This window comes from Tursiops truncatus, chromosome 8 (assembly GCF_011762595.2).
Source record: "Tursiops truncatus isolate mTurTru1 chromosome 8, mTurTru1.mat.Y, whole genome shotgun sequence".
NCBI classification, from domain to species: Eukaryota; Metazoa; Chordata; class Mammalia; order Artiodactyla; family Delphinidae; genus Tursiops; species Tursiops truncatus.
Window position 1 is genome coordinate 103,096,859 of NC_047041.1, and position 18,444 is coordinate 103,115,302.

An 18,444-nucleotide genomic window follows, 5' to 3' on the forward strand; every position below is an offset into this window, starting at 1 on the left:
TCACTCACTCCTCCCAGCCGACCAGCAAGTTCTTCTTTTGGAGGGAGCACCGCACAGCACCCTTCTAAGAGGAAATGGGATGGAGCTTGGGAAAAGCCCTCAGGCACGTGCTCCTCTCATGTCATCCTGGGTCCGGTAGGAGCCCTTCACAGGATGAGGGGGCACCGCGCATCCAGCTCTGGGAGAAGCAGCTTGGGTTTACTCATCCGGGGACGTTTCCCAACACTTGCTCCGGGCTGGGTGCAGGATCCGGGGAGGGCCCCTACCCACCCAAAGTTCACAGTCGAGGGGACTTCACTTTTGGGGGCCAAATACCTGCAGGGTGAACAAGTGAGTGGTGAAAGCTGCTCAAAGATGCTTTATTGTCAGAGAAATAGAGACGGGCGAGGGGGCTTGGTGGACGAGTGGGGGTGGAGGGGAGGGCAGGCAAGGGCATCGCACACAGGCCGGGGCAGGGAGGAGAGGATGAGGGTCCCAGCTGGAGGCGAGGGGCTCCGGGAACACACTGGCAGGCAGTGGCTCTGGTGCCAAGTCCTGTCTGCTGCCTCCAGCTTCTGTATAGGCTCAGCGAGACATCATTCGCACAAACTCTGCCAGGACAAAGCCAACGTTTTCTGGTCTGCTCTCTGGACTCCCCAGGAGTGAGGCTAATATACTGGCCTTGAGGTGGGAGGGAGTGTGGTCAAGACAGGGCGTGCAAGGGAGTCCCCTGAATCTGGTAGGGAATAGGCCAGGAAGAGGGGCTTCATCTTACAGGGAAAAAAAACCAAATCTTGTAACTGAACCTATTTTCCTCTTTGCTTTGGCTGCTAGGAAGCCAGGAACACTCTGGGGCCTACCTTGGAGAATTTCTACACACTGATTTTCCTTGGCTTCCTATTCTTATTTAATCCTTTTTTCCCTCTTTTGGGAATGAAGCATAGAGAAAGAGCTGGGTTCTGGGTAGGCTGCCCGCATTCAGATCTTGACTCCATCCACTTCTTTTGCTAAGCACTCACGCTTCCCTAAGAACCGACTTTCTTCTCCTGCTTATGGGGATAAGAGTTCCTTCCTCCCGGGTTTTCGTGATGATTACCTAGGAGAGGACACAGGCGTGCTTAGCACAGCGCCTGGCACACACGGATTAAGGCTCTTCCTCCGTTAAAACCCTCCCAGGGCGAGCGGTCCTGAGCTTGGTGAGCGGTGGACGGTACCTTCAAAGTCGACCAGGCCGTCCCCGTTGAGGTCAATGTCATGGAAGATCTCGTCCACCTCCCGCTGGCTGAGCCGCTCTCCCAGCAGGGCCTTCAGGGCCGCCCGGAGTTCACCCAAGCTGATGCAGCCGTCCCTGTTCGTGTCGAACTGTGGCGGCGTTGGTTGCGGCATCAGGTCACAGACCGAACCGTTCATTCGTGCAGCCCCTCACTCACAACAGACAAGCAGCCCCGCCCCCTCCAGCCCCGGTGACCCCACCTCCCGGAAGGCGTCCCGCAGCTCCCTGACGCCAATCATGTCCGCAGTCTCCGCCAGCAGCTTGGGGCCCATCAGCTCCAGAAAGTCGTCAAAGTCCACCTTCCCGCCACCTGGGGGCCACGCCCATCAGAGACCTGGGACCATCAGAGACCCCTGCCCAGCCCTGGCGCCCTCTGCCTTTTGTCCTTCCCTTCTGGCCTGTGTCCCTCTCCCCTGCCCCACTAAATGGGCCTTTCCCTCCCTCTGGGTCTCACAGGCTGGGTTATCTGTGTCTCCTGAGGGCTTTTCTTAATTTTTCTGAAGAGTTCAGTTGGGTTCAAGTCCTGGCTCCAATGATCTGACTTTGTGACCTTAAGCAAGTCACTTAACCTTTCAGAGACTCAGTGTGGAGAATTTCTACACACTGATTTTCCTTGGCTTCCTATTCTTATTTAATCCTGTTTTCCCTCTGTTGGGAATGAAGCATAGAGAAAGAGCTGGGTTCTGGGTAGGCTGCCCGCATTCAGATCTTGGCTCCAACCACTTCCTTTGCTGAGCACCCACGCTTCCCTAAGAACCGACTTTCTTCTCCTTATGGGGATAATAAGAGTTCTGCCCTCATCTAAAAAGTGGGCATGATGGTCCTTGACTCACCCACATCCTAGGGGATGGTGAGATTCTCTGGAGGCAGAGAGCTTGCCTTGAGAATGACCAAGGTCCCGAGCTCTGGGGGCCAACCTGTGTAGACACCTCTGTTCCCTGGGCTGCCCAGCTGCCCTGGCCATGGGCGTGGCCTCTGGAGAACTGGGGGTGGGGCAGGTCTCAGGCACATACTGATTTGCTGTGAAATCTCGATGAGCTCCATCTCCGTGGGCATGTAGCCCATTGTCCGCATGCAGGCTCCCAGCTCTCCGTAGCCGATATAGCCGTCCCGGTCTCGGTCAAACTCCTGGAAGGCGGCCTGCAGCTCTGCCAGGCAGGGCAGAGTCAGTCCTTCCCCCACGTCACCCTGGACCCCATCCTGGATTGGACCTTCTCCCCTTGGTCCAATCATTTCCTCTTTCTAAACACCCATTTCTCTTTGCTGCCTCAGGGCCTTTGTACATGCTATTCCTTTAATTCATTCTGCAAATATTTAAGGAACATCTGCTATGTGCCAAGCTCTGCTCTAGGTACTGGGAATATGGCAATGAAGAAAGAAAAAAAAGGAAAGAAAGAAAGAAAGAAAAAGAAAGAAAGAAAGAAAGAAAGAAAGAAAGAAAGAAAGAAAGGAAGGAAGGAAGGAAGGAAGGAAGGAAGGAAGGAAGGAAGGAAGGAAGGAGAAAGAAAGAAAAAGAAAAGAATGAATGAAAAAGAGAGGAAGGAAGGAAGGAAGGAAGGAAGGAAAGAGGAAGGAAGGAAGGGAGAGGGAGAAACAAATCCTTGACCTCATGGAGCTCACATTCTGGACACTCTCCCCTCCTCTTTGGTCCTTAAGTCACCTAATCAAGGAGGTCTTCCCTCTCAGTTCAGTCCCCTCTGGCCCATTTGTTCACTTCCTTGAGAGCACTTAGCACCATTTGTACTTGTAGTTGACTTATTGACGTCTGACTCCAGAGGACACAGGCCATATCTGTCCAGTTTGTCACGTTTCCCAGTGCTCAGCACTGGGCCAGGCACACAGTGGGCACCCAGGAAGTGTTCGCTGAATGAACAAATAAAAAAAGGGGACCGTGACCCACCTGGCAAGTGGGACCAGGGAACTGACAGCTGGGGGTTCTCTCAACCCCTCCCTGCTCAGTCTTGTCCCCATATTCTCGCACGGATCCCCTGCGGCCTTCCTGGTCCTCCTGGAGCCTGCTCAGGCCCCCACCCAATGCCCCGCACTCCGGAAATTCTAGTTCTTTCCCCAACCCTTTACCTTCAATCTCCTCTGGCCGCAGCTCCCGATCCTGAGGGGACACAGAGGGGTTAAGAATTCCCTGGACCCCCCAGGCACCTGCATCCCTTCCTTCTTGTCCTTTGGGGCCCCCTACAACATGCAGGCACAGGACCAGCAGCGACACTGCTCCGACCCATTCCTCCCACCATTCCTGTTGATGGACCTGGGCACCTGGCCCCTCTTCCCTGTTCCCCGTGCCCACCCTCCTCTAGGGCCGGAGCTCCATTAGCCAGAGATGGATCTGGGGTTGGGCAGAACCTTGGGCTTGGCCATGGGGGCCTCAGTGTCAACATATGTCCCTCTTGTTCTCTCTGTCCCTCTCCTGGAAGCCCTGTCCCCTCCCTGACCATCCTCTTGGTGGCTGTCTCTGCCATTTCTCTGGATTGCTCTCGGCCCCCTCTTCTTTCTTTCCTGGCATGTTTCCCTGGGTCTCCCCCGTGTTTGATCCCATGTCTGTTTCTCCACTCCTCTCTGCCCCTTACACCCCTGGGTCTGTGTGCTTTGCTCTGAGATCCCCACTCAATCCTCTCCCTCCACTCAAGGAGAAGGTAGGCACGGGCGGCAGGCAGGTGGTGACCGTACATACGAGCTGGGTGGCGGCGATGCTGGGCTGCAGGAAGACGCAGGCAGGCCCCACCAGGCTACTGAGTACGGAGTAGCAGCCCTGAACACCCGGCCCAGGGCTCCTCTGCTCCTTGGGGCTGGGGCCCAGGCCATGGCGGGACCCCCTTGGTGGGGAGCCAGGCCACTGCCAGCAGTCCTGCAGCAGAGCCGGCCATGAGCTGGGACAGTGACCCCTCTCCCCCCTCCCTCACCAGCCTCTCCCGTCGTTAGAACCCAGCACAGAACAGTGGACCCTCACCATCAGCAACACTCTATGCTGGAAGGGTCCACCCCCTCACTGTTCAGTTGGGCAAACCGAGGCCCAGAAAAGGCAAGAGACTTGGCCACGGTCACTCAGAAAGCCAATGGCAGGGTGAGACCCTGAGCTCATGTGCTGAGTCTCCCAGGCCAGGACTGACTAGCAGAGGGCAAGGGTGGCAGCAGGGATGGGGCAGTCGAGTGGGCAGCTGGGGGCCCTGACGAGCTTTGGCAGGGGAAGCCCAGTGGCCTACAGGAGCCAAGACCAGGATGGGCCAGAGTCTGGGGGCTGCCAGGGAAAATCTCTGTCTAGGGTGGTGGGAACCCACCCCTCCATCCCCCAGCTGCACTGTAACCCCAGCTCAGCCTCTCACAGGGCTCTGCACCACCACCCCCCACCAGAACCTTTCAGGGTCCAGCCAGCCTCCTGGCCTTGGCTTTCCCCCTTGACACTCCTACCTTAGGCCCCCGGTGTTGGGGCCGCTTGGCAGAGTTTCCCATGGGCCCTTGAACCATGCCAGGCCTGGAGTCCCGGAGGTGGCCCAGGGCTGGGCCTCAGAGGATGCTGTGGGCTCCCCCCAGCCCCCAGCCACTCCCAGTGAGAGTCTGGGAGCACTGCAGGGGATTTTCCTAGGGTTTTGTGGGGAGATTGGGCATGGGTGGGCAGGCGGGGAGCCTTGGGCACAGGGGCTTGGGTCCTAATCTGGGATTATCTCTGAGCATCTCTGCTGGTGAGGGGGGCCACTTGGGGCATAAGGCCCCCCTGGAAGGCACAACCTCCCCATGCTCACTCCTGAGGGTCTTCCAGACACTCCCTCTCCAGGACCCTCTCCCCCCACCACTACCCCTAATCTCTTCTAGTCAGGAGAGATTTAATGTCTTCAGAAGCAGGGCCCGGACCTGGGAGGAGGAAACCAGGTGGCTTCTGTGCTAGAGCAGGCTGGGTCATCTCTCCCCAGAACAGCAGACCCAGGAAGGCCCTGGCCCTCCCTGTCGGACCCTTGCTCTCACCCCAGAGCATCCACCCAGCCAGCCTGCTCGGCACACCTGCCTGGACCTGCCCCCTGCCCCTTGTACTTGGGCAAGGAGCCGAGGGCAGCTGACTTTGGGCTCTGTGGGCTGGAAGCAGGCCTCAGTGAGGGCAGAGGTGGGGAGGGATGCCAGCCTGGGCAGCCGAGTGGCTGCTGCCCCCTCTGTCACTGTGCACGTCCGAGGTCCCCTCCCTGGGCTCAGCCCTGGGTTGGCCCAGTGGGCCACGGTTGGGGTGTGGCATCCCCACTGTTCCCTCACGACCCCCCAGCTGAGGATGGCTCCGCACCCCGGCCCCCTTTACCTGCCCGTAGGCGGCCTTCACCTGGGTCTCCAGCTCCTGGAGGAGCGCCCGCCGTCTGGTGGCTGCTGGGTTGGCAGGGGCCTGGCTAGGCCCTGGAGTGCCCTCGGAGGGGCTGGGGTCCCCCGTGGGGAGGCTGCCATCTGCCGGGCCCTGGGGAAGGGCCATGGAGACAAGGGCTTGGCACCTCCTGCTGGCTGCGGGGCACTGCCCCACTCCGCTGTCCAGGGTCCTGCGGAAGGACAGCTTAGTGGGCAGCTGTGGGTGTGGTCCCCACAGGGTCCCTGCTACTCTTCTCCCTGTTCCTCGCTCCGCGGGCTGATGGCCCCCAGGTCCTCCAAGGCTCCTGTCTTTCCTAGCTCCCCAGGCCCCTCACACAGCCCCTCCCTGAAATCCTAGCCTTCCCCTGAGCCGCCGCCCTCATGCTGGCCACAGGCTGCGCCCCGGGGCCCCTCCGCATCACACCGGCCTCTCTGGTTCCTGGGCTCTGCGTCTCCCCACATCCTCTTCCACCTCTGATTCTGTGTTGTTCTCTGCCCCCCTCTGTCCTCTCTGCTCCATGGGTGTCTCTCTTTGTCTGTCTCACCTGCCCTCCCCTCTCCACCCCCTGCCCTCTGTTGACAATCTGTCCAGCTGTGTCTCTGTGGGTCTCTCTGCCCACTCATGCCCCATTTCTTTGTCACTTCCCTCCCTCTGTTGTGTGAGACTATTTCTCACATTGGTCTGTCTTTCTGTCTGTCCATCCTTGCCCTTCCTATTCTCCCCACCATCTCCCTTCCCAAGAAGGCTCCTGGATTCTGGAAAGACCATCCCCCCCAAGTCCTGCCCCAGACCTCCCCCCTTCTCCCCACCCAGAGCCCCGGGGTACCTCTGCACCTCCCACTTAGCTTCTGCCAACCTCGTAGGCCAGGCAGCCCGCCGTGGCCTCTTGTGCCCCCTTGTTATGCCCCGGCCCACTTACCGCGCAGCTGCCTGCCCCTCACCTCTCCGAATGAGGTCAGTCGTCCTGCCCCGGCCCCGCTCCAGGCCCCTCATGATTTATTCACCTGCCCCCCGCATCAACCTTTGTCCAAGGGAACCAGATCCCACCAGGCACCTGCCATCTGAGCTGGTGGCTCTGGCCTCTTTCGGCCACTTACGGCCATCCATTCACGTATTTCTTTTGCAAACATCCGAGGTCTGCCGGGATCCAGCCCCGGGCCGGCTGCTGGGGCCACATGACAGACCCCGTCTGCCCTGAAGGGGATCTTCCCAGACCAGGGCTCAAACCTGTGTACCCTGCACTGGCAGGCGGATTCTTAACCATTGCGCCACCAGGGAAGTCCCGAGAGGTGGCTGTTTTGATGGACTGCTGGTCTAATGTTTGGTTGTTGGATGGCTGAACGATTGGGTAGATGGGTGTATGGATGGACAGATAGATAGGTGGAGGTGGGTAGATGGCTGGGTGGATGGACTGCTGGTGTAGGTCTTTACAGTCTTCATTCAAAGAGTCCATTAGGCTGGAGACCATATCTTATCTATTTCAGTGTCTCCCATGATGTCCAGCCCACTCATTGCTGAGACACACTAATTAATGTGTGAATAAAGACTTTTTCTTTATTCACCTATCCACCCAGGAAGTGGGGGCTTCCCTGGCGGTCCAGTGGTTAAGACTCTGCGCTTCCAATGCAGGGGGCTCGGGTTCGATCCCTGGTCGGGAAACTAAGATCCCACACGCTGCACAGCACAGCCAAAAAAATAAATAAATAAAAATAAAAACAAAACCCAATAAGAATTTCTAAAAAAAAAGTTGTGTCTATTTATCTCCTCCTACTCTGAGCTGAGCTGTGATTGCTCTGATGGCAAACGACGTCTCCTTCTCTACTCCGTTCCCTACAAGCCAAACCCAGGCTTGGCACCTGGTAAACACCATACACAGATCCACATTGAGACACCACTTCACACTCACCAGGACAGCTAGAGTGAAAACAGACAGACAATCACAACAGGTGAGGATGTGGAAGCTGGAACCTTCACATGCTGCTGTTGGGTTTATAAAATGGTGCCGCCACTTTGGGAAAGAGTCTGGCAGCTCCTCAGAATGCGTTACCGTATGACTCAGCAACTTCAGTCCTCGGTACATACCCAAGGGAATTGAAAACGTCAGTGCACACAAAAATTTGTACGCAAATGTATACAGCAGTGTTACTCATAGTCAAACAATGAAACAATCCAAATGTTCATCAGTGTATAAATGGGTATGAAAAATGTGTCTATCCAACCAATGGAATATTATTTGGCCATAAAAACGAATGAGGTACTGACACGTGCTATAACACAGATGAAGCTTGCAGACACTCTGCTAAGTGAAAGCAGCCAGACGCGAAAGGCCACATAGTGTACGATTCCATTTACATGAAAAATCCAGAAGGGGCAAATCCACAGGGACAAAACACGTTAGTGGTTGTCAAGGGATGGGGGAGTGGGGTTGAGGAGTGATGGCTAATGGGCACCGGGTTTCTTTTCGGGGTGATGAAAACGTTCTGAAATTAGTGGTGATGACTGCACAACACTGAATATACTAAAACCCACAGAATGTACCCTTTATAAGGGTGAATTTTATGTAGCAATAAAGCACTTATAGATATTTTAAAACCCACCAAAGACAGGTGCCGATATATACGTGGACTGGAGGTGGGGGATGGACACAGCGAGGTGTCTGCTCCATTTGGCTTCTCAAGCTGTGCTTCTGGGCCCCAGAGCAGGAGGCCATAGGGTGGCCACAGAGCTAGACCACAGGCTGGGCCGGTGGAGCCAGAGGGCTGTGGGTAAAAGCAGTCACTGAAACACCACAGCACAGCGTCAAGCCAGCCTGGCGGACAGCTTCTCCAGGGGACCCGAGGAGTATCATAGCTGGAGGGTGTGTGAGCTGGCAGGAGGCCGGCCCGCTGGATGGCAGGGTGTCTCCCACGCTCCCAGGTCTGGGATGCTGGTGCACAAAAGGAGCGCATGCGTGCTCCAGGCCAGAGCAGGTGGTGGAAACTTTCTGAACCTTGGTGTCCTCTTCTGCATAATGGGAACAGGAATCCCTCCCTCCCTCCCTCCCTCCCAGGGTGTGATGGAGATGACGTGAAACCATTTATACAAAAGCTCTTTGTAAGCTGCTAAGTGCTGGGTAGATGTTACTCCAGCTGTGAGTCAGGGATAGATCCTGGCTCCTGAGCCACCTCCCCCATGCCCTCCCAGCCCCAGGCAGCTGTGGGCTCCAATGAGGCTAAGAAGTGTTCCTGATGAACTGCGTTTGGTGTTTTCCCATGATTGCGGTGGATACTTCTATGCCTGGACACCTTCCTCTTTCCTCGTGGCTCTGACAGGAAAGCCAGGCTGAGACGGGCCAGGCTCAGTCAGGTCCCAGTTCCCAAGGAGGACCGCCCCCTGCCCCCCCCCCGCCCCTCTGGTACCAGGAAGGGGCAGCCAGAAGAGGGCTGTGGGTGCAGAGGGGACCGCAGGGAGACAGGAACGGGCTCTGCCTGGAAGGACGCAGCCGTCCCAGGTCCAGGAGGTCCTGCTCATTCGTCTGTCTCTTTCCAGCTGCCGTATCCCCAGGCTCAGGCTGTATTTGAAGAGTACGGAGCACTTCGACTCAGTCAAAAAACGGTTTGGAGACTACAAGGCCTTGCAGAAGAAAGAATGAGGGTTAAAAGTGAGGCCCCTGAAGCCAACCAGACCTGTTTCCTAGCTGTGTGACCTTGGGAAAGTCGATCTGTGCTTCAGTTCCCTCCTCTGTAAGATGGGATCTGAACAGGACCAAGTCTTAGGGTTGTAATATGTGTAAAGTTCTCGAGGCAGCCCTCAGTCCCTAAGGGTTTGCTATTATTATCAAGGAGAGAGGATGCGGAAATGGGTGTTTATTGAAATAAGCACCATTCAAGCCAAAACCATTTACGGAGCACCTACTGTGCGCTGGTGCTGGGGTGCTCAGTCCTGGCCCTCTGGGGGTCCTGAGGATGCTGTGTGTTCGGGGGCGGTGAGCAGGTGTAGCGACTGTGTGCTGCTAAGTGTGGGTGCCTCTCGTAAAGCCACTACGCGTCAGGCAGGGTGCACCCCTGCAGAGGGCTGGTGCGCCCCTCCAGCCCTGCTTCACCACACCCACACCTCGCCAAGATCGAGATCCGCTCGGTGGTGACTTGGCGGACTCCTGGGGTGGGGCTCGGGGTGGAGCAGGACCTTAAATACGAGGCCTGCGGGTCCTCCCCACTTCCTGCCGCACTTGCACTCCGCCGCCGTCAGTGAGTACGGGCTGGACCAGGTGGGGGGAGGGGCCGGCTGAGACACCCCCTCTCCTAGCAGTCCGACCCCCAGACTGCCTGCCTGCGGGGGTCCTCCTTCATCGTCCTGTCTGTCTGTCTCTCCTAGTGCCGCCCTACACCATCGTCTACTTCCCGACCCGAGGTGCGGCCGCTGCTCCTTTAGGAGGGCGAAGGGCACAGACAGGGGCCCCAGCAGGACCTCCAGTCTGGACAGCCCGCGGCGGAGGCGGAGGCGGACGCTGAGACGGAGGCGGGACCCCCCCGGGGGGCGGGGCCGGGATCTCGGGCTCGGGCCTCATCCTCTCTGGGGCCAAGGGCGGGGCGCTCTATCCATCGTCTCTGGTCCCTTGCTGGGGCGCTGTGGGCTGGGTCAGACTCCCTGTCCTCCCCCCCCGCCCCCAGCAAGACACCCCGGGGGCTCCACCCTTTCTCCACGGTCCATCTGCTCCGCAGCAGGCTCGGAGCCTAGGGTTTGTCCTGTCCCTGAGTCCAGTTCCCATACTCCTGACTTCCCCAGGGCGCTGCGAGGCTGGGGTCTCTGCCCATCCCCACACCCCGTCCTCCCCTCCCCCAGGGCGCTGCGAGGCCCTGCGCATGCTGCTGGCCGACCAGGGCCAGAGCTGGAAGGAGGAGGTGGTGACCAAGGAGTCCTGGTTGCAGGGCCCACTCAAGGCCTCCTGTGTGAGTGACTGTGCTGAGGCAGCATTTGGGCCTTTACGGGGCAGCACGAGGGTGCGGGGCAGCTGAGCTCAGCGTCCCTCACCGAGCCCTTCTCCCTCCCAGCTGTACGGGCAGCTCCCCAAGTTCCAGGATGGAGACCTCATTCTGTACCAGTCCAATGCCATCCTGCGACACCTGGGCCGCTCCTTTGGTGAGTCCTGAGGTCGAAGGCAGCCCAGTCCAGAAAAGCACCTGAAGGGTCCCGCCAAGATGTCCTGGGGCCCGAGTTACTGCCACCGGTCCTGTGGCTGGAGGGCAGGCCACATGGCCCAAGAGGAAGGGGCAGGGCCTGGGTTAGGAGGGCTCTGGGTTATAGGGCTGGGGCTGCCGGTCCCCCCGGGCAGGGACCATACAGGTCTGGCTACCCTCTAGCCAGTCAGCACCACATGGGTTCACTGTGCCTGTTTCCTGGATGACAGCTCAGAGGCAGCCACCAGCCGCCCCGTGTGTGCTGCTATAGGCTAGAGCCACTGTGGGTGTGCCCAGGAGCTTCAGAGTAGACCTCCTGCCCGTTTCTTCCTGCTCTGGCCTCACCTGAATCTGGAAAACCCATGCACACAGTGAGCAGGCCTGTGGCCTGTTTCAAGGGTGGCGGGAATGTGACTTAGGGAGGTGGCTGCCTCTTCATTGGCTATCTTGGTGGGGAGGGGGGTGTCCCAGGAGGACAGAAGACCAGTGGGATGAGCCAGGCCCAGGCCCACCCTAACTTCTGCAGCCCCAGGGTGAGAGGACAGAGGCCTCCAGCCGCGGCCTGCTTCCCCGTCTCTCGCCCCACGCTCTCCTGCACTCCAAGGGACACACCAGTCTGCAGAGCCAAGTGCTGTCCAGGCCCCGCAAGCGGCCACTCCTCTGGCCTAGGGAAGCATGATCAGAGGCTTGGCCCACACTTGCAGGGGGACAACCTGGAGGAAGGGCTTGGGGCGATGTGGGCAGGGAATTTCTGACTCCCAGGGACCCAGGGTGTGGTCTCAAAGACAAGCGTGGGCTTCTGCTGGGTGTGTTCCTTGGGCTCGTGGAGATGGGAGCAGCAGAGTTGGGCAAAGACGACCCTCCAATGCAGGGGACCTGGTTTCCCAGCCCTGAGGCCTGCAGGCTTCTGGGGGAGAGGGGAGCAGCGGGGCCCCAGCCTGGACAGAACCTGACCCTCTGCCTGGCCGCTGACCCAGGGCTCTACGGCAAAGACCAGCGAGAGGCGGCGCTGGTGGACATGGTGAATGACGGTGTGGAGGACCTCCGCAGGCACTGCAGCCGCATCATTCATCGCGGCCACGTGAGCAGGCCGGGCTTGCACTCAGGGCCGGCGCTGGGGGGCCGCCCGGGCCGCCACGGGCAGCGCTCCCTTTCACAGGAGGAGGACAAGGCCCAGTATGTTCTGGAGCTGCCGGGGCACCTGAAGCCTTTTGAGAGCCTGCTGTCCCAGAACCGAGGGGGCCAGGCCTTCATCGTGGGCGACCAGGTGAGTGCTGGGTCCAGCCCGTTGTAGGTCCATTTCTCAGAAGGGCAAACTGAGACCAGAGCAGGGACCTGACTGGTTCACTGGAGTAGTCAGAGTTCTGACCCCCAGTAGCCCCCCTCTCTCTTGACCCCATTCAAACCCCCTCCCGCCCCCTGTTCTGCAGATCTCCTTCGCCGACTACAACCTGCTGGACCTGCTGCTGAGTCACCAGGTCCTGGTCCCCGGCTGCCTGGACTCCTTCCCCCTGCTCTCGGCCTACGTGGCCCGCCTCAGCGCCCGGCCCAAGCTGCAGGCCTTCCTGGCCTCCCCGGAGCACGTGAACCGCCCCGTCTTTGGAAGCCGCAAGATATGAACCCGCTTGGCCTCCCCTGACAGACGGGCTGCCCTTGGGACCAATAAACACGGTGAGAGGAAAGCTGTGCTGTGCTCACTGAGGGACCGGGTGGCCACAGGGGGCCCTCTGCCCCTTCCCAGGCTGCGTCTCGGAAGGTGAGGGCTGGGCTGGGTCCTGGAAAAGCCGCAGGTCCCCAGAGCTGCCGAGAGACAAAGAGGAGTTCCAAGTCCAGAGAGGAAGATGAGATCCCAAACCTCAAAGATCTACCCTGGACAACTTCTTGCAGGAGGGGGTTGACCCCCCCCCCCCCCAGGGGTACTCATGGTTATGGCAACCTGGGAACCATCTCCATCTGGGAGGAGGGCCGCCGTGTAGGGAACAGACAGTCCCTGACGTCTGTGGGATGAGTTCTGGTCGTCCGCCACAGGCAGGGCGCTTGGTCTCTGCACACTCAGGTGCTGTGCACACGTGCCGCTTGGGAGTGACATGCACGCTCGGGTGTTTCACCCGAGTGAGTGTTGATCTTGTCCATTCTCTTGTGTCCCCCACAGTCACCTGCAGGCAGGGCCCAGGTGTAGGGCTGAAGGCAGACCTGGGAGCTCTGGGCGCACCATGCTGCTTGGGAAGCCGGGAGTGGGGGTGGGGGGCGCGGTCAAGGGTCTCCTCCAGCTCCCAGAGCCTCTGTCAGCCCTTGGCGGGAGCACCCTGCCACCTGCCCGGTCCCAGCCCATCTCTCCCCTCCCGAAAGACTGTGACTGCCTCCTGCCTCCTGTGGCACCCTCAGCCTGTCCGGCCCCTCCCGCTGACTCTTTGGACAACATGGAGTCAGATAATTCCAGAATGCCTGGCACTCCCAGTGCAGAGCTCTCATGGCTTCTTGCTGCAAAGTCCGCAGCCTGAGGAGCCCGCCAGGCCCTCCTAGAAATGAACTCTTCAGTCTCCAGAACATTCCCCATCCCCTTGCCCGGTTCACCCTTAGAGCTGCTCTCAGCTCTCCGGACAGCCCAGCCCTCCCGCGCCTGCCAGCCTTTGTCCCTGTGGTCTCCTCCGGCCCCCCACTCTCCCGCCACCCCCATGGCCACGCCCCTTCAGCCCTCAGCTCGCTGCGCCTCTGCTGTGGCCAGGTGCCCTGGGCACTTCCCCTTCTCCTGTAGCTCCACTCTGTGGAGTCTGGCCTGCCCAGTGGTCTTGGCTCCAACCCTCCTCCTTTGAGGTCAGAGAGCCGATCAGGTTAATTTCTGTCTCCCCCGCCCCCAGGTGAGGTGCTGACTCACCTTTACCCGTCAGGAAATGGGTGTGCAAACACCAGCAAGAGCTGCCTCTTTGTGTCTGGGACACTCTACCTCCATGGGGGAGGCCGCAGGGCCTCAGTAGTGCCCCCCTCACCCCCATCAACTGAGCCTGTTTCATAAGGGTCTCCTATCACAGGCCTGTCCCAGTTCACAGACCTGGTGGCCCCGCTCCATTCTGGCCCCATACTGGGGACTTCTCGCACTTAACCCCCTCAAGGGAGGAAACCCAGACTCAGAGAGGGAAGGCAGCTTGTCCAAGGCCACACAGCTTATCAACGGGAGAGCTGGAATTCAAACCCAGGGCTGAGGAACTCCTAGGTGGTCCTCGGAAAGGGAGGAAGGGAGGGGGCTGGGGCCGAAGGAGTGGGCAGGCGGCCATTTTCAGGAGCAAGAGTGACTTGGGCCCAGGCAGGTGCCAGAGGCTCCGGCGGGTGGGCAGCGGCACTGGTGGCCACTGTGGAGGCCTTGCCTGCCAGGCCAAGGACTTGGAGTTGACCCCGGGGCACAGGGGTCACCGCAGGCTTTTGAGCAGAAAGGAGGACTCTTAGAAATCTGAGCCTGTCAGCGCTCAGGGAGCCTCAGGCATCACCTTAAGTCTACACACTCACCTTACAGACAGGGAAACAGAGGCCTGGAGAGCGGAATGACTTCCCGGGTTCATGGGCAAGTGAGTGGGTGGGCCGTGGGATTGTCCTGGGCCTGATGCTCCTGGTCTGGGTGCCTGGCTGCCCCTTAAAGGAGCCTCTGCCTGAGACACTCCAGCAGAAGCCTGGGGAAGAGGGTCTTTTGTGCATTAGATTTTGGGGGCTGGTGGGCAGTTTTGGTTTCTTTGGGTGGGAAACCCCCAGGAAGGCCCACTGGTCTCCAAGAGGACAGCGTAGAACCTGAGCCCCTCTGGAGGCAGAGATTGGGCCACGGGGGTTCACGGCACAGGTAGAGGGGACAGTGGCCAAGCGAGTCCACAGAGCAGGCTTGGGGGACACGCAGGCGTCCTGCAGGTCTCGGGACAGTGGGAGGAAAGTTACTCTTTTGAAAACTTCCTGGGGCTTCCTTGGTGGTCCAGTGGTTAGGACTCCACGCTTCCACTGCAGGGGGCGTGGGTTCGCTCTTTGGTCAGGGAACTAAAGTCCCACATGCCGTGCAGTGCGGCCCAAAAATAAATTTAAAAAAAAAAGAAAGAAAAAAACCTTCCTGCAACCAACTGCTTCCACGTTCTTTGGGGTGACTGGGCTGAGTGTTTTTGATTGTGCGGCTCCGTGACCCCAAGAAGGTGGCTAGAAGAGGCCCCTGCCGCTGAGAGGAGGGACTCCGGGGACTGGCAGGGCCCCAGTTTGGGCGTCTGGTGTAAGGTGGGGCAGCAAGGATGGGGGTGATGAGATCACCAGGTGGGGGAGAGACTGGGAGCCCCTCCAGCTGGAGAGGTGACAAGTGACCCCGGGACTGAGCTTCCTCCAAGCAATGCCCCAAGCATTTTACATATATTTACTCATTTAATCCTCACAAAAGAATCCACCTAGTGGATGCTATTAATATCCCCATTTTACAGATGAGGAAATCGAGGCAGGGAGAGGTAGAAGTAACCTCCTCAAGGACATGCAGCTGCTAAGGAGGCCAAGCCAGGTTTCGAACCCAGGCTCTCTGGCCTCAGAGCCTGTGCTTGTAACAACTCTCCCAGCTTGAACCAGAGTGGCTGCAGTTACCAGCAGGCAGCTGGTAACTCTGGTGACCCCACCCTAATTATAGGGGGACAGGAACCCTAAGAGAAAGGTTAGGCTTCCACCCTCTCAGGGTGGAAGTGGGACAGGTTCCAGTATAAAGGCTGGAACATTTAAAGACTGGTGACTGAATTTGCTCCCCAGCTTGGGAGGAGGGACATGGCGGTTACAGACTCAAAACGCCGGTCCTCCTGGGAGCTCCTCGTCCTTAACCGGCTGCTGCTGGGTCAGAAGAGGTGGAATCTAGGGTGCTGGCATCAGTTCCTGCAAGGGTTTGCCCTTTAGTGGCAGCTCTGGGACTCAAGAGTCTCCCCTGGGGTACCAGCCTGGGGAGGGTGGGGATGAGGGGTGCAGGGAGTCACCCCAGACCTCAGGGGTAGAACCGGGGCTGCTTTGAGGCCTCGAGTCCGGATCTTGGCCCGTGGGCCTCGCTCCCCAGCCATGCCAGAGGCTGCGGGAATGTTAGCTCAGTCCTTCTTAGCCTTGCCTCTGGCCTCCACCACCTTCTCCTGGCTCTGTCAAGGTCCCAACTGGCTCTGGTTTGGGCTCCATTCCCCCTCTCCAGCCCACTTGGTGAGCTGCCGACGGGCTCTCTTCCCTACCCTGGAGGTCGGAACCCCTGGCTGCCCTTCCCCAGATGTACAACCTCTCTGGGCCCGTTTCCTCTTCTGACATTCCGGGCAGTCACAGAGTGCCACACTGTTTACCAAGCGCCTTCTATGTGCCAGACACTTAGCGGCTCTTAAAACTTCCATTGTACAGGTGAGAAAACTGAGGTCAGAGCTGGAATTTGCACCCAGGCAGACTGCCTGCCAAGCCTACATTTTTCCCTAAGAGCCCCAGAAAATGCTCTCAAACGTGCTCTGGACGAATCTAGTCATCAACGAAGTGGTTATTTAAAATGTTAATGTCAGCACAATGTTAACTATCCTGATTGCAGTCAAGTCAAAGCCACGGGAATTTTAGAAGCAAGAGTACAGGTCACGTCCAGCCACTGGCCTGCTTTGCTGTTTGCTTTCATGGCTGAGAGGCTGGAAACCAGCTCTGCAAACATGCGGAGATGAAACCAGGGGGAGCGTGAACACCTGGGAGGCTCCACTCACCGACCCTATGGAGACGTTTACCCCCAAGAACTGCTGAGGGTTTGTCCAGGAAGTGCTTTCGGCAACAAAACTCGAACTCCACATCTTCCCATTGGAAGACTTTGTTTGGACCGGGGGTGCCTTTGCATCTCCAGATGGGATTTTCCACAAGGTCAGGAAGGTAGCCCAGGATCCCGCGAGCTTTGCTTGCTGTCCCTTCAATCTATTTGCATAAGCCGTGTTCTTAAGAGAAGCACCCAGGGGAGAAAATAAAACGAAGGCTTTTGGCTCACCCATCGGCTGCGTCCATGACTGGGTTCTGGCTCAAAAGGGTGTCAACAGTGAGAAAGTGGTGGCTTCTCAAAGGTTCAGGCTCAGTACGTTTAAGTGTTCAGATAGACCTACGGGTTAGGCCACACCTATGGAAAGTTACCATTTTGAGAGTTTGAAGCAGTGGCTGTTTCCTGTTATTCCAAAAGTAGGGCAACTGGGACTTTGGCTCATAAATTCGACCAAGGCAGAGTTAGACACACAACTGGGATGGCCGCTCAGCTCTGACCTGGCAATGTCCGTGTGCATCTCCTCCTCCAGCCCTGCCAGCCCCCATCATCCCCTGCCGGTACCAGGCCCTGTCCTCCAGACACATGTGACCCGAGCCCAGCTAGTCACCAAGCCCCAGCCCCAGGCACAGTGCGTGGTCCAAGGTGTAAGCCCTCGCAGGGAGCTGGGCCCATCAGAGTCCCTCCCGACCCAGCCTGGACAGCGCTGGCCAGGCGCCAGGAGCTCCCTCTGCGACCAGAGCTTGCTTTTCTGTACAAGAGTCTGTGAGGATGTGACTTTGGAGCAGACTGTGGGGTTGGTTACAGCTGAGAGAGTGGAGCGTGTGTGCGTGTGTGTGTGTGTGTGTGTGTGTGTGTGTGTGAGTGTGAGAGAGAGAGTGAGAGAGAGTGAGAGAGAGAGTGAGTTTTTTTAGGCCACAGTTCCAGTCCCCGAGAGGCCAGATCCACTCTCTCCTTCCCCTGGTTTGTTTATGTGACCCCAGACATAAGTTGAGCTGAGTTTCTGTGACTTCAGCTGAAAGAGACTGTGATAGTTTCCATATGTACACAAACCCCTTGACGATTTTCCCCTCAGGATTTGGAACCAATCTCCTACCCCTTGAGTAGGACTGGACTTAGTGACCTGTTTCTAATCACATGTGTGGAAGAGATGGTTGCGGGATGTGCAGGACGAGGTCGTGGAAGGTTCTGTGGCTTGCTCCTGACTCCCGCTCTTGGGTCACCAGACACCCATCGTGAAGACACTCAAGCAGCCCTGGTGATAAGGAACTGAGGCTTCGTGCCAAAGCCAGCACTAAATCACCATCCATGTGAGCAAACTGTCTAGAAGGGACTCCTTACCCTGCCTTGCCCGTTTCTTTCCATGGGAACCACAATAAAGGCTTCTGCCCACAGTTCCCCATCTTTCTCTGCCTCTTGATCGACCCCGGTGCGGCTTCAGGCCGCCAACCCCCAACCCCAGTGTGGCAATGCCTCGCTCTCCTGGGATCTGTGAGAAACAAACTCTCTTTTCGATGGTAGTTGCCTCTTGATCTGTCGGCCTCGTTATACCTAATCATAAAACCTATATTTAAAACAGAGACCCTGGGCAGCAGCTGCCCGGCCAAACCACTCCCAAATTTCGGACTCAGAAATGGAGATAATAAATGCTTACTGTTTTAAGTAGCTGAATTTTGAGGTCATTTGTTAGGCAGCAATAGATAACTACTACAGAGTTGGTACCAGGCCAGCACCTTCCAGCCCCAGCGTGGGATGAACGTGGAGCAGATTTTAAGCTTCACAAAGCAAGGCAGGTGCTCTGAGGTTTAATGAGCTACTTTCCAGAGGTTTTCTGGTTCCTTTGGTTGAGGTTTGGTGTCTTCTCTGAGGCCACTCAGAAGAAGTGTTGATTAGTGCTCGGGACAAAGGCGCATCCTTCAAACAGGAATCTTTCCTTTGATGATCCCAATTCCTG

At 57.9% G+C, this 18,444-nt stretch overlaps 2 protein-coding genes across 3 annotated transcripts; one reads left to right on the top strand and one right to left on the bottom strand.

Moving 5' to 3' along the window:
- Positions 1 to 350: 350 nt before the first annotated feature.
- On the bottom strand, positions 351 to 5,711 carry CABP2 (calcium binding protein 2). The gene is made up of 7 exons (XM_073809450.1): positions 5,547 to 5,711; positions 3,939 to 4,112; positions 3,332 to 3,362; positions 2,266 to 2,400; positions 1,453 to 1,562; positions 1,194 to 1,341; positions 351 to 590 (listed from the first exon to the last, which is right to left on the bottom strand). The coding sequence occupies exons 1-7, from the start codon at positions 5,709 to 5,711 to the stop codon at positions 565 to 567; spliced, it is 789 nt and encodes a 262-aa protein (XP_073665551.1). The 3' UTR covers positions 351 to 564.
- Positions 5,712 to 9,791: 4,080 nt separating this feature from the next.
- GSTP1 (glutathione S-transferase pi 1) lies at positions 9,792 to 17,826 on the top strand. 2 transcript variants are annotated; one of them, XM_033861688.2, is made up of 7 exons: positions 9,792 to 9,811; positions 9,939 to 9,974; positions 10,407 to 10,513; positions 10,616 to 10,703; positions 11,719 to 12,008; positions 12,172 to 12,412; positions 17,566 to 17,826. In XM_033861688.2, coding segments are annotated over exons 1-6 (711 nt in total). In that variant the 5' UTR covers positions 9,792 to 9,810; the 3' UTR covers positions 12,361 to 12,412; positions 17,566 to 17,826. The 2 variants fall into 2 exon arrangements, with proteins under 2 accessions (XP_033717579.1, XP_033717578.1); XM_033861687.2 differs by lacking the exon at positions 17,566 to 17,826 and adding an exon at positions 16,112 to 16,727.
- Positions 17,827 to 18,444: the final 618 nt, after the last annotated feature.

What these genes read in the sequence shown, in the direction of transcription:
- GSTP1 (XM_033861688.2), top strand. An exon ending in ACACCTGGGCCGCTCCTTTG is followed by an intron (nt 10,704 to 11,718) that starts GTGAGTCCTGAG and finishes CCGCTGACCCAG; the next exon opens with GGCTCTACGGCAAAGACCAG. An exon ending in CCTTCATCGTGGGCGACCAG is followed by an intron (nt 12,009 to 12,171) that starts GTGAGTGCTGGG and finishes CCTGTTCTGCAG; the next exon opens with ATCTCCTTCGCCGACTACAA.
- CABP2 (XM_073809450.1), bottom strand. Translation starts at nt 5,711, where the DNA reads ATGGCCCTTCCCCAGGGCCCGGCAGATGGCAGCCTCCCCACGGGGGAC. An exon ending in GCGGCCAGAGGAGATTGAAG is followed by an intron (nt 2,401 to 3,331) that starts GTAAAGGGTTGG and finishes CCTGCCTGGCAG; the next exon opens with AGCTGCAGGCCGCCTTCCAG. An exon ending in TGCGGGACGCCTTCCGGGAG is followed by an intron (nt 1,342 to 1,452) that starts GTGGGGTCACCG and finishes ACGCCGCCACAG; the next exon opens with TTCGACACGAACAGGGACGG.